This window comes from Chanodichthys erythropterus, chromosome 6, assembly GCF_024489055.1.
Source record: "Chanodichthys erythropterus isolate Z2021 chromosome 6, ASM2448905v1, whole genome shotgun sequence".
NCBI lineage: Eukaryota > Metazoa > Chordata > Actinopteri > Cypriniformes > Xenocyprididae > Chanodichthys > Chanodichthys erythropterus.
This window is the reverse complement of record NC_090226.1, coordinates 11,042,932-11,057,917: the sequence shown is the minus strand read 5'-3', so window position 1 is coordinate 11,057,917 and position 14,986 is coordinate 11,042,932. Positions and strand designations below refer to the sequence as shown.

Below are 14,986 nucleotides of genomic sequence, written 5' to 3'. Positions count from 1 at the left end.
CTTTATGAAGCTTTGAAGATTTACGAATCTTTTGTTTTGAATCAGTGGTTCGCAGCGCGTATCAAACTGCCAAAGTCATGTGATTTCAATCTTCGTTACGTCATAAGTGTTTCGAAATGTTTAAAAATTTCAATGGTTCATGTGACTTTGGCATTTTGATTCATAAGGTTACCGTCTGGTTTCATGAAGCAGTGTTTTGAAATCGCCCATCACTAGATATTGCTTGATGAAATCGTTTTTTTTCCTTCTTTTTGGGGCACAAAAAAGTATTCTTGTCGCTTCACAACATTAAGGATGAACTACTGTAGTCACATGAACTTTTAAATATGTCTTCAGTACCTTTCTGGGGATTTGAAAGTGTTATCTTGCTGTCAATGTAGGCCTCACTGAGCCTTTGTATTTCATCAAAAATATCTTAATTTGTGTTCCGAAGATGAATGAAGGTCTTACAGGTGTGGAACGACATGAGGGTGAGTAATTAATGACAGAATTTTCATTTTTGGGTGAACTATCCCTTTAACAATAGAACGCAACAGTCGGGTTCTGGAAGTAAAAATCTCATTTATTTTCTTCATAGTATAATTCATGTGATTGTAGTTCTTTTCACCATTAAAGGCATCAAGTAATTCCTTTTGTCTGATTTTCTAATACTTTTGGCTTCAAATCAAAGTTTGTAATGTGATTCATGGTTTGGTTTATGGCATATAACCTAAATAACCCCTATGGGAAAAAACGAACAGGAAAAATACTTCTGTAACCATGGCTGCTAATAAAGCATTGCACTCTAGAACAGTTTTCTCCTTGAAAGAATCATTGTCATTCTGCAATATTCTGTGACTGAACCTTGTGAGTCACATTAGATTTATCAAAGAATTTTGTATTTGATTTACAATGTTTTTGATTGATGTAAGTGTTAAATTGCTTTTGTTATGTACAAACAATGCTCAATTTGTCCACTGAATCATGAATATTTCAGCGTGACACACTTAATATTCTTCCCACATCGCATGTCCCTTGTACAGCCTCATTTGTATGAGACTGCAGTCTCCTTTGGTGCTACAAGTGAAGCTAATTATCATCATTCAGAGTGTTAGTCAGCATTTGCATGGTGCGTTTAAAGGAATCTGATGAAACTTCTTTTGCTGCAGCTGCTCCCTTAGTGCCAGCAGTAGTGTTTGGTGTATCCATGGCAACAGAACTCTAGAATGTCTCCTGCTCTCCTGCTACTTTCATAACTGATATCTAACCATTTTGGAGGTTTGCAGAGTGTGTTGTGTTTGAAGTAACGTTAACTTTACAGTATACGGCATGCAAAAAATGGAAAACTATCATGACAAGTGGAGCCAGCCTGGTTGGAGAATAGAGCAGAAGTATGGCAACAAAGTACTTATTGGTAATTGGGTTGAGGAGAAATCACAAGTAGGTATATTTTTATAATATTATTGTGTTGTGTGGGTATTCTTAACTAATACTAACTTATGCTAAATATCTTTATGCACTAGTATGCATATGCATTACAATGACTATTTCTGCCTTAATTTACATATTAATTATTAACTTAGTTGATGCTATTTTGAATTTAGTTCTTCAAGTTTCATCTCGATACAACAAAGCATATGCAAATTAAAATTCAAAATGCCTGACAGACAATCCAGGAACATTGCATAAGGGTTTTGACCTTAGGCCCAACTATTTTAAAGTCGGCATGAAATATTCAGTAACACTTTATTTTAAGGTGTCTGTGTTACAGTGTAGTTATACATTTAAGTATTGAGTAATGATAATGAACTACATGTTCTTACTATACGGTTAGGATTAGGGTGTGGTTTACGTTAGTTGTATGTAATGTTAATTAAGCACATTTTATCATAAATACTATAGTAACGTGAAACAGACACTGTAAAATAAAGTGTTACCAAATATTCCTCCATATTGTGAGTTATATCGGAGTAAAACAGCTTTGTGAATGAGAAAAGGTGTATGTTGGTACTTGATTTTGGTCATCAGGGATTGTTTGGATCGTTGTCATTGCTAACTGCTGTGATATCATGTGCTAACTACTAAATTTAAAAGTCAGCAATGATACATATCTTACCAAGACTCACTTTAAAAACCCAAAGCATTGCAAAGAACTTCATATTGAGTGACTGCACCGTCAAATACAATAAATGTAAATGATTTAGGTTTAGGTTTACATGACACCGGCGTTTGGGCAGCCTGAAAATGCAAACTTTTGAAAACGTGTGTAGCCTACAAAGTTGAAGTTTTTGAAAACTATACAGTGATCGTCTCTGTTTAAACTACAAAAACGTACATTTTTTAAATCGGTGACATCATGTGCATGTGTATTACATGTTCTATCGCCAACTACTGGCCTGGCAGCATAATACAGCGTTATTTGTTGTTTTCGTGGATCCGTGTGAACGGGGATCATTTTGACAATGTTGTCATCTTATACGCAAAAAAACGCAAAGGAAGAACTTTTCCATTTTTAGTACATTGTTGTTGTGTAAACGTACCCTTAGTGAGGATCTCATGAAAACTGCTGGCCGAGTAAAAAAAATTCTAAATAATATAGCGGCTGTTTACACAACACCGTTTAAACTAAAAATGGAAATCTTTTTATGTGTTTTGGCCATTGTTTTACACGACAACAGCATTTTGGCAACCTGAAAATGCAAACTTTTGAAAACGGGAGTGTACAGAACAAGTTTTTGAAAACTTTAGCATTATCTCTCTGTTTAAACTATAAAAACGTGAATTTGTGAAAACGGTGGTGTTACGTGCATGTGTATTACGTGTTTAGTGTATAGGTGCGTAGTCTTTCTTTACAAAGTGACATCGCCAACTACTGGTCTGGCATGCATAACACAGCTTTTTTTTTTGTTTTCGTGGATCCGTTCGAAGTGCAAGTTTTTGAAAACTAGAATGTTATCGTTTCCATGTAAAGTACAAAAACATGTAATATGTGTTTAGTCTACAGCCCTGCACGTTTGGCGTGAGTGCTCTGTAAAATAATGCATCTGTGCTCAGGTGCATAGTCTTTCAGGGTGCTTTCACATTAGCACTTTTGGTGCGCACCCGGGTTCGATTGACGTCAGAGTTCGGTACGTTTGGATGATGTGAACACTGTCTTCTGAACTCGGATGTGCACCCGCGAACCGTACCCGAGTCCGCTTAAAAAGGGTGGTCTGGGGTGCGGTTCAAGCGAACTCCGGTACGGTTCGCTTCTGATATGAACGCAAACATACCAAATTGTGGAAGTGAACCGCTATTAATGCCGTATTATTTGATAAAAAAGTGTGTTTGTGTGTGTGTTTCACTCACTTTCCAGACGAGCGTGACTAACATACTGCAAGCAATTAATTTCTAATTTTAATCTAATTTCTGCTCACCTTTAGCATTCTACATTCACGTCAGATAGACGCAAGTGCCGTTATGAACAAAACCAACGGTTCATAAACAAAAATATAAAAGCGAGGAGAGCAACGTTATGCATTTTGCTGCCTTCTCCTGCACCGTTGTTACTAAGCAACAGAGTAAGCACACTGTAAAAAATGACTGTGATTTTAACAGTAAAAGACTGTAAAAATGCTGCGGTGAAAAACTGTCAATTGGTTTACAGAAAGTTTCCGTACTATATACGGTGAATAACTGTAATAGATCTAACGGTACATTTAATGTAATTTTACGGTAAAATACCGTTAAATTCACAGTTTTTGGAAGTGAAAAATAACAATTCATTGTAAAAATTTACAGTGAAAAAACGTAAATTGACATTCCCACAATTCCCTGCGTGACACTTCACATTTGATATATTTTCGTTGAAATAACTCTGTTTCTTCTTAGTTTTTCTAATTTTTTTTCTAATCAGTTATGTACATTAGGGTTTTATGTTACATCTAATGTTGTTAAATTAATGTTTATTGCATTTTTAAAATTTCTTGCATGTTACCATGATGGTGTTTAGTGTGTGTGAATGACACTGTGTGCACCTTCTATGTGTTAGCGTTGTCCTCCTCAGCTTGTGGAAAAGCTGCTTGTGATGAACTTTGATTCATCATGTGACTCTCATCACCACTGTGTTTGGTGACTGTCAGTGTATTATAAAGATACAAAACAGATATTAGTACTTCATTAGGTTGGTAAATTAACATTATATCAGTTAATGAAATTTTACCGTAAATTTTACTGGGATTTTTTTTTACAGTGTACTGAAATCCAATGTTAAATATACATATTTAAAATGTAAAATTCACATGTAACTCTGTAAGTATGTTTACGGTTTGATGTCATTTTTACAGTATTGTTCTGGTAACCACAGCTGCCGGTATTTTTCCGTAGAAACAACAGGATTTTTTTTACAGTGCAGCTGCTGGTTTGATGACGCAAACGAACCGCGGTTCGGACCCAAATAATATAATGTGAACACAGTCCAGTGGGGGCAGGGGGAGGGGGAAAGCAATTGAACTCGGATTCAGTCCAGGCAATCGAAGTAAGTGTGAAAGCACCCTTAGTGAAATCTACTGGCCTGGCATGCATAATACAGCATTTAGTTGTTTTCACGGATCATTTTGATAACTTGTCATCTCTACAAAGAAATGTTTTTAGTACATCGTTGTCGCGTAAACGTACCCATAGTCGTGTTGAAATTGAAACCAATCATTTTGTTTCTAGGCTATTCAAATCCACCACAAAACATGTTATATAATATATATTGGTGATTATTTAGAGACAATTCCTAATCACTCTCATTTTGAGTAGTTAACACACTACTTAAGCACTTGTCAGACTGCAATGTTTAAACCCTGATAGGGGTACAGTTCCTCAGACAGTGCTCAGATCTATGCAAAAGTGATTAGCGTCACTGATCAGCTTGGTCAGCACAGACTGGAGGCAGACAAATGGGATTGATGCAAGATGTGCTGCAGTCCCCTAGTCATGAACAGACCTGAGAGAGTACATCTGCGATCAATACGGGACCGCGAGCTCTGCTGAGCGTGGGATTTGTTTGCTGAGTGTTTCTGTGTATGTGTGTGTGGTGAGACAGTTCGCTCGAGAGTGCAAGACAGCAAACAGCTCCAACAGGCTGGACTACACGCCCCACATGTTGCACAGGCCCGATGTTGTCATGCGGCGAAAGGCTCTTCACAGATCAGAGGTTTGGGACAAATCCATCAGTTCATGCATCATTTACCAAACATCACAAACACATCAGTGGGTAAATCATGTTCGGTTTTGATGACAGATGGCAGGCATACATAGCTGTGAAACATGCTATTAAACTCCAAAATATCAGTCCTTTGCATCTTATTGGAGCTGTCACTGTAAAACTCTGAATAATAATTGTAATACTTTAGAAGTGAAGTTGAACAGATTACAAACCATAACGAATGATTTCACTTTTAAACTAAGTTGCAAAAGTGGTGGGAGTCAATTCTTTGCATGCTAAAGCAAATTTGACTATTAAACATGCTATATTTTCAGCTGTACATTGTGAATGATTCGTCCTGTCCTTCACTGGTCTGGTACACCGTGTTCATGGATATAATCCATGCTTTAGGGTGTTCCTAAAAGGATGTTACTTTCCCATCATGACGTCCCCTCCTCCCACTACCTGGTGACACTCTATGATGAGTCGTACGGGCGGCAGGCCTCCTCCTCGCTGCCCACACTGCGCTCCTGGCATTCTGACAAACTGGCCTGGGTCCCAGAGAGGTCAGATCATCCAGTCCAAGGTATTAAGCATTCCTTTCACTCCAGATGGGTTTTAATGCAGTCTGGCCTGCGTTTTGAATTAATGTTAGAGAACATCTCTGTAAATCATTATGGATATCAGTTATTTTAATACATTGGCCTTTATTATTAGTTCAATGTCTTTATTTATTCTTTTATTTGAGCATAGACAGAAAATAACCACGGCAAATGTGCATGCGAAATTGATGTCTGTTATTTGTCAGTGGGTGATTTAAATGAATAGTTTAAATCAAAAATAAAAATATAGTCATCATTTACTTACTCTCATCTTATGTTGTTCCAAGCTCATATGAATTCATTTGTTATAAGAAGAATTGTAGCTACTAAAGGCTATTTAAACTAATGAGGCTTTCCAGCTTTAATAATGCTTTCCCGGGTATTTTAAAGCGGGCCCAGTGGGGGACGAAGTACTTGAGTAAAGGTACAGATACCCTAATAAAATATTATTCCAGTAAAAGTAACATTACTAATTTTAAATTTTACAGGAATTACTAAATACATTTTAGCAGTGAATTACTGATAGCCTATATATTCTAGTCAGCACTAATATAGATAGGTAAGATTAATGCAGACATTTAATAGGCCTATATTCATCTGCAAATAAGCAAACTTTGTTATTTTATTAGGCCTACCAAAACTTGCAGCCTATCAAAACATTAAACTTGAATATTCCTAAATATTAATTTATGTTACTGATAAATCAAGTGTGCAGATAACTGATAGTCATGATTTAAATTTGATTTCATTTACAATAATCAATACTAAATAGCCTAGTTATTGCTTTTCGCGCCATCAGTTGCTCAATCTGATATCCTGGTTCTTGGCTTGACCGGATCATCGAATCAATGAGTTGTTGACTCAAGAACAGCTGCAATCGGATCAGTCAGATTTACAAATGAATCGTTCAGTGTAATTTGTGAATCAATTCATCAGAATCTGCTCGTTCATGAATCGGACATGGAGGTGGTGATTACTTCAGTTTAAAAAAACGAGGAACGATATTATGAAATGTTGTGGACTAAAAATTAAGATATTGTAATGTGGTAGCCTAAAAGTTTCCCAAAAGTTTCCCTATTCTTCGTTGTAGGCTACACTCTAAAAAATGCTGGGTTAAAAACAACCCAAGTTGGGTTGGAAAATGGACAAACCCAGCAATTGGGTTGTTTTAACCCAGTGGTTGGGTTAAATGTTTGCCCAACTTGCTGGGTAGTTTTATTTAACTCAACTATTGTATAAAAATGCCTGTATTGCTTGCTTAAAATGAACCCAAAATATACTGGAATTTAACATTTAATAGTATGTTTAATAAATGAGATAATAATGAATAATAAATTGAAAAAATATTAAATTGTGTATTAATAAATGTACACCTTTTGATTATTATTGTTGCCTCTAGTAATTATATGTCTGATTTTTAATTTCCCACCTATTTTGGGTTCATTTTAATCCAGCCATATAGTCATTTTTAATCAAGTTGGGTTAAATAAAACTGCCCAGCATGTTGGGCAAACATTTAACCCAACCACTGGGTTAAAGCAACCCAATTGCTGGGTTTGTCCATTTTCAACCTAACTTGGGTTGTTTTTAACCAAACATTTTTTAGAGTGTATGTCCACCACTGAGTAGGCCTATTGCTGCCTTCGTGTGCTCTTTGAATTATTGTAAATATTTCCTAGGTAAACACTGGACATGAACGCTTCCCCCTTTCGAAACTTGAATGCGATGAGCTCGTAATGAAGACTTCACAAGTGGGAATTATCAAATTATCATAAAAGTGATTCTCAAGACTCATACGATAGTTCTGTCTGAGGAAAAGATTGAAATTTAAGTTTTTTTTTCAAAATGGCCGCTGTTCTCATGAAAGTTCATTAGATAATATGTTCGATTGATGAACGAATCGTTCTTTTGAATCATATATTTTAAATGAAACAATTAATCCAGGTTACAAAACAGCTCTGAATAATTCGTTAATAAACTGAACTGGTCAAGTTCAGGTTACTGACTCGATCCAGCTGCGGCAATTAACAGTTCACTTTTTTTTTTAAAGTTATTAATTTTTAACGCTAGCCTAATATGATTTTTTTTTTTTACAATTAAAGGTGCTCTAAGCGATCCTTCCTGTTGACGTTCGAAGTGTTGTCAAACAAAACAGAGGCTAGCTAGACCTATTAATAGTAATATTACTATAATAATACAATATTATTATTATATTACTAAGTTTATTTTTTATTTTAGTTTTAGTTGTTTTTGTTTAGTTGATAATTTTAGTGCTTCAACTTCAGTTAGTTGCCAAAGCTATATTTCTCATTTATAGTTTGTTTTTCATGTAATATTTATATTTTAATAAATAAAACGTTTTTAATAGTTCAAGTTAATGATAATTACCCTTTTCCCACTGTAGTATTTGCAACATTGTTTTTTTTGTCGAGTCATTACTACTGTTTGGGGACACTAGTGTCAAAGCAACTACACAGCCTGTTTTTTCATATTTTCTTGGTAATGCCTCTATTTTTCCTCTCTGCCTTCCTCTGTTTCTTACACACAGGCCCCCCTACTAAGTTTGGCTTGGCTGAGTCTTTGCGGGCTCGCGTGGAACAACAGCGGGCCGTTGTGCCCACACTAAGCGTGTATAAGGCTTCATACCCTCTGCACCCCATCAGCACCTTCTGTCATTCTCGCCACGTCAGCATGCCCAAGCGGATCTCCAGCAGTCAGCACCCTGCCAACCACAGCAACGAGGACCTGGCACTGAAACACAGACCCTACAGGCAGGTCTCCAGTAATCCAGCCCGCCTGCTGTGACCCTTACCCTTTGTCTCACCACCTTCAGCCCTCCAGTACCACACAGTCTGGAGTCTGGACTAAATCAGGGGAGAACAGGAGTGTTTTTGAACCAAGACAAATAAAATGTGGTCCAAAAGTTACCGCTAATTCAAATACTTTTAGCATTAAATGCATAAGTTTTATATTACATTGTATTTTCAACATAAAAGTGAAAAGCTGAACATAAACACTAACGTGAATTTCAGAGCGTCTTAGTATTTGGCTTGTTCTATTTATATATATTTTTTTGACAGTGAGACTTGAAGATCATGTTTTCCAGCATGATTTGAGATTGATCCAAAGAGCATCTTGTGCTTCTGTGGAAGAAAGAACATCATGATCTCAAACTTTTGAACCCCACTGAAATAATAATGGTTTATCAATATTTAAGAGCTTCATAGATTTTTCCATCCGACAGACGGTTCTTTCTCTGTTTACTACATGGTGGAGTGTATTTGCAGGTCTATTTTTATGCACACTAGCACAATTTAATTGAGAAAAAAACATCTTTAGCCATGTTCACAAAAAACCCTGCAAAGCCTTTTTTTTTTTTCACCAGAAATGACGTGCTTTATTATTAACAGTTCATTTGGACCACAGTGCTAGTTTAGATAGCAGAGTCATTCATCGACACACTCTAAGGGGACTTTCCTAACTCCCATCTCATTAAGTGTTTAATTATGTTGAATCAAAGTGTTTAATTACAAGGAATCGGATGGTATATTTGACGTCCAACCATCTGTGTTCACACTTCTCCTGCTGTGTAGGTTTTATCCCACTGTGTTCTTCTGCTAGCCTTTGGAACGTTCCAACTATGTGTCTTTTTGTGTTGCGTATTAGCTCTGTTGAGATTCCATCAGACCTTGATATCTCCCCCACATGATGGTGCTAGAGTTACACATAGACAGCAACGATACATCACAGGGAATTGCATCACAGCACACTCCCCTCTGCATGCCTGCCTTCTTTGATCACATATGCATACTCGATTGTCACGGTGATTGTATTGTATACTTTCATTAACATAAATTGATTATGTGATTGCTTTGCTTTTGACAGCATAATTGCATTTAAATTTAATTAAGATCCTGGTCACACAAACGCCTCTTGCTGCACATTTTGTCAGAACTCATTACTTATTGAAGTCTAACACAAGAACCAAGACTTATAATAGATGAAAGAATTTTATTCCCAGTTCTTCAGAAGATACAGAAATGTGCCTGAAGAGGCAAAAGCATTAGATTCTTCTTTCCTTAGCCATTAAGTCATTAGTTTTTCATATAATGTTTAATGGTATACACACAAAAAGATAAACCTTTCCTCTGGACTGTCCAAAGTGTTTCTGTGATTTGCAGTGCTAACATAAAATGCTTGGGTAAATCAGAGATGATTAAAACCCACTGACCTAAAAGAAACCCCATTCTTGTGACAAGACTACAAGGTTTGTGTAAATGCAGTAAAACGAAACATATTACAACCAATAGTTAATAAAAACTATGCTGGTATCATATAAGATTTATCATATGTGATATGCTAAGAAACAACTGCAAATATACCAAAGCTATGAATATAATTAGCCAGCTTACATAAATTGTAGTAATGGCAGCCATTCATGTTGTTTATGATGCCATCTCCGCAATTGCAGTTCGGCTTTATTCTACACACAGTATTGATTGGTTAACATTTTCCACAGTGTTTCAAAAGCGGTATATTTACTGAAACATTTTAAGCACTTGCACTAGACATTTTGAGGATTTAAAGATTGATTTAGACATCAGGCCCAAACAAATAAATAGCCTTCACAGATTTATTTATCTGTAAGTGCTGTGTAATTGTGATCTAGCTGTACAATAATTGGATGTAATAACCTTGCTATTTCATCTAAATTGCAACTAATTAAGTAAAAGTACATTCCTCTGTCATGTGCATTGTATGATCCTGAGTGTATGTTTTACCAGACAAACTCCTACTCGAAAGGTCTGACCCAGTTTAAACACAAGTTTGTTGAGTGGTCCTCTCGGGCAGCACAAGGATGAATGGAAACAAAATACCTTTAGTTGGAGATAGCACTTTCAAATCATGTGCAACAAAACTTGGAGATACCTCGTCTGCAAGAAACCTCAAGGTAAACTGACGGCTCACGCAGTAGATAATGTTGTCCATAGTCACACATTGAAAGGCAGTGCAATGGGGAAGACGGATCGAAGAGCATTCATACCACAGTCGGGCCACTGCGTGGAAGCGATACACGCTGATGCCCAGGGGATTGACGTCAAAACGGTACAAGAAATTTCTCACAGCCACAATTTCAGTAGTCTTGTCCTTACTGCCCACAATCATGGTCTCTCGCCACGTGTTGGTCTTGGGATTGTAGCGCAAGAGGGTGTACCTCAATGTGCCACCTGCAACAAACAGTTCACCATTGCAAGCCGTGGCCCGGTGAGCTACGGCGAACGTATCGTTAGGAAGTGGTGCCACAAAGGTCCATCGGTTTGTCCTGGGGTCGTAGCGCTCGACTGTTGATAGGCATTCCCCTCCAATGGCATAAAGATGGCCCAGCAGAGCCACGAGTTTGCAGTGAGGCCTTGCCTCATTCATGGGGCTTATTTCACTCCAAATTGAAGTCACTGGATTGTAACAGTACACCTTCTTTGAAGGGGTCGCTTCACGGTCCAGGCCTTGGAAACCCACAGCGACAAACAGATAATTATCCATGGTGCACATGGCACAACCTTTAGATAACACCTCCTGGGGAATGTGGGAATGAAGGTGCCATGTGTCCTTGTAATCATCGTAGTAATACATTCCGTTGGATGTCTTAACTGATACAGACTCTAAATCTGTAGACTGTGACAGACATTTACTCCAGTCCGGGGACTCCATATCTGCAACCACTAACCACTTCCTTCCTCTCATGCGTTGTGTTTGGATGTGATCACGCTCCCCTGCTTTCAGCTTGCCAAAGAGGCCTGGGTCTCTGAGGACCTGGAGGTAATTATCAGACATGACACGGAGAGCAGCTTGCTGAAGGGCAATGTGACCGTGTTTTTTAGCAAGTGTTAAAGCCTCCAAGCAGTTGCCTAAATCGAGCTTCCCCGCTAGACTCTCGAGTTCTGCATTCCCCACGTTCTCTGGAAAGTGTAAGAATTTTGCTCCGGCGACAGTTTCGACTTGTGGTTCCTCTGGCGCATCCACGTTTGCTATGTCAGAGTCTAACAGGCTTGAAGGGATGTCACTGGGTTGTGCTGAAGAACAGCTGCGAGGTGTTAAAGTCCTCTTTGTGGGCAAGGGAATTGGAAGCTCTGAGTCACTGGCTGCAGTAAGATAGCTGTCCTGGCGGATGACTACTTGCCTTCTGTACCTCACAGTCTCCGGTTTGAAAGTTGAGAGAGCCTCGTTAGTAAAACGTGGAGTAATTTCAAGATCTCTCATTATGAATCTAGAAGGTCGTGGACTTGGTGATCGGGAACGGTCTTTGAAATTGAGTAAGTCCAATGATTTTGACTTAAACAAAGTGCTGGTTTCATTTTGACCATAGACTGGACTGACAGACCGGGTGGGGCTTAAATCTGATATGAAATGGGAAGAGGACTCTATGTAGTACTCGTAGATCTTTCCATGGACGCCTGTTCTACGATTCCCATGCCCATCCAAGATAACGTCAGCATTCTCTACTTTAATTTCTGCTTTTGACTGAAAACTCGAGAACATGCCCTGGTGACCAATGTCCTGCCTCAACTCCCTGCCAACACCTGTACCAGCTTCCAGCGTCTTGACCAGGCACGGGGATCGCCGACCACTTGGACTTCCTGGACCTTTTTCACTTCCATCAGGAAGCTGTAAGGTTAACCTCGGTTTGACAGTCTTTGCCTCAATTATATCCTCAGTTGTGTTGCTTTTACCTGCCGGTTCCTCCTTTGCACAACTGTCCAAATCCATAGTTTCAGGCTGGGCCCTTTCCAAGGCAACATTTTTAAGGCTTTCTTGCAAGGTTTTCTCTGAAGATGGTTGAAAATGATTTCCCCTGTCAGACACCTCCTTTGCAGATTCACTCTGTGGTTCTTGCTCAGTATTGCATGCGCTGTATCTTCCTTGGGTAGCTTGCGCACCCTTTTGTTGAGTTCTTTCACTTCCCTGCTGTCTGTTTCGTGTCCTGGAGTTGTAGAATCTAAAAACCAAGGAAACAAATAGCATGGTGGCCACAGACAGAGTCAGTTTTCCCAGGAGCTGCATGTCAAAGTGCACTCCGAGCAATTCTGCAATTTGCATCTCTGAAGTGAAATCTATGGTGGTCAGCTGGACATTGGATTTTATTTGAAGCTTCTTCCCTAGCGTATCCCAGTCAGTGTAGGTTGTAGTTTAGTATCTGCAAGCAGAAGCACACTGTCAGCTGTCTCTCCTTCCACAGGGTGACTAAAAACCTGATATGTACAACAAGAGCATTTGCATCCTGTGTTCTCTAAGGGCGGGGACCAGTATCATTCCACCTGGTGCAGGTGATCGCTATGAAAACACATCTCACCCCTACCCTTGCTTCAAGAACTAACATTCTATTTACATTATCCAATAAAAACCTTCAACATTTTATCAAGTTAGCTTACATATTGTTATATATAAAAAAAATCCACTGCAGAGAAAAAACAACCCGATAAAATAAAACATTAGACATGCAAATTACATTGGAGTGATGAATGTGTTTACACCAGAATATTTTGTTTTAATTGGTGATATGTCTATATAACTATGAAAATAGATACCATACCTTGGCTATTGCAAACATAATCAGTGAGAATGGTAAATGTAATTTACCTAAGAGGTGGAGTTGGCTGATATACTACATATAAATGACAAACGTAAGACTATATGACCAGGATGCTGCTGTTTGTACAGTAAATGCTGAGGATCAAAGTTCTTTCCCATGAACACATGACAACAGTGTTGCTGATTAGCAAGGCTTTGAGAGATGATATGAGGTACCTTTGCATTCGCCAAAGGCATTATTTGCATATTCTTTAAAAAAAAAAAAAAAAACACTATGTGCAATGTAAAATATCATAACCTGTAATGCCAACAGCTGTAATATGGTTGACTTGCCATCAGAAAAAATTATTAGAAAAGCCATAAACACTTTGCTAGACTGAATGCTGTCCTTGTGAGACACAGACATTGTTTTGCTATGTGATAGCTGTCTTCTAGCTGCACTAAGGAAACCTGAACCAGCAAGCATGCTTACTCCTGAATAATTGACAGAAGTGTCACAAAGGTCTGCTACCCCTCTGCCCCTTCTATCATGTGTCAAATGAGGAGTTTTAAATTCAGAGACACAATAGAATTTGCTACATACTGTGGAAAAGAATTGTGAAATAAATAATAAACTGAAACTCATAGTGAGTGTCAAGTTAATGTCAGACCAGATGTATTTTAGCTTTGTTGGAGATAGTTTATGCCAAAATCATTTGGCACTCAAAAGAGATACTTTCATGGCTTGCTACAGTACAACTAATGCAACCTAAACATATGTATTACAGAAGATATAATAGACTATGCCAAGAACTCTGTAATGGATTCCTGGTGATTTAATTTTCCAAGGGACCCAAACAAAGTAAATCACTACAATTGCCTTCTGATAAGATAACAGGCTATTTTGGCACTTATATAATGAGGTTTCTACACTTCTGGAAACTGATTACTAGTAAAATCTTCAAGCACACTTTATTATTAAAGTCATTAAATAAGCAAATTAGGAGTGAACACCTTAAAATGTTTGTGATGGATGTTTGTACTTTCACACTTAAATGTGATCATTTTGTAAACAATTTTTAACAGCATGAGAATGAGAGTGTTCTGGCAGAAAAGAAATATTAAAATCCAATTTATAAACTCTCCATTACCGTAACTGACATATTCATTATTCATTCTTTTAATCAAGGAAAGATCCAGAAATTCCTGAAGACCATCAAATCTAAGTCAGAAGCAGCTGAATATATAATATTAATTTCAAATGATCATAAGCAAAACATTTTAAAGTTTGTCTACATACAAAACCTGACATAATAAATACAGCAACATGATTATTATTATTATTATTATTTTAAAAGTAGTTGTGTTATAATGTGTGCATGGGAAGTGAGACCTGAAATAGCAAGGGGCCTATCTTCCTGATTTTATTAAGCCCATAAAACCACCTCTCCCACCTAGGCTTTAGACCTAATCCTTTAATACATGGTGTGTCTAGAAAAGCTTAAATTGCAATTCATGTGAATGTAAAAAAAAGGGACAGAGATTACTTTGCATGAGGACATCCAGAGTGAGTCAGGGTGGCAGAGGACAAACCTAAACAAGACCATCAAGGGCTGAGCCACATTCATAGCTGAAATATTTTTCTCTAATGACTTCCATCTCTTGA

General features: G+C 37.8%; 2 protein-coding genes across 2 annotated transcripts; one reads left to right on the top strand and one right to left on the bottom strand.

Annotated features, from left to right (window-relative positions):
- The first annotated feature begins 1,308 nt into the window (after positions 1-1,308).
- cfap107 (cilia and flagella associated protein 107) lies at positions 1,309-8,559 on the top strand. The gene is made up of 4 exons (XM_067387246.1): positions 1,309-1,419; positions 5,051-5,161; positions 5,564-5,738; positions 8,303-8,559. The coding sequence occupies exons 1-4, from the start codon at positions 1,309-1,311 to the stop codon at positions 8,557-8,559; spliced, it is 654 nt and encodes a 217-aa protein (XP_067243347.1).
- A 1,219-nt stretch (positions 8,560-9,778) lies between these two features.
- klhdc7a (kelch domain containing 7A) lies at positions 9,779-12,928 on the bottom strand. The gene has a single exon (XM_067387245.1). The coding sequence runs from the start codon at positions 12,847-12,849 to the stop codon at positions 10,570-10,572; it is 2,280 nt and encodes a 759-aa protein (XP_067243346.1). The 5' UTR covers positions 12,850-12,928; the 3' UTR covers positions 9,779-10,569.
- Positions 12,929-14,986: the final 2,058 nt, after the last annotated feature.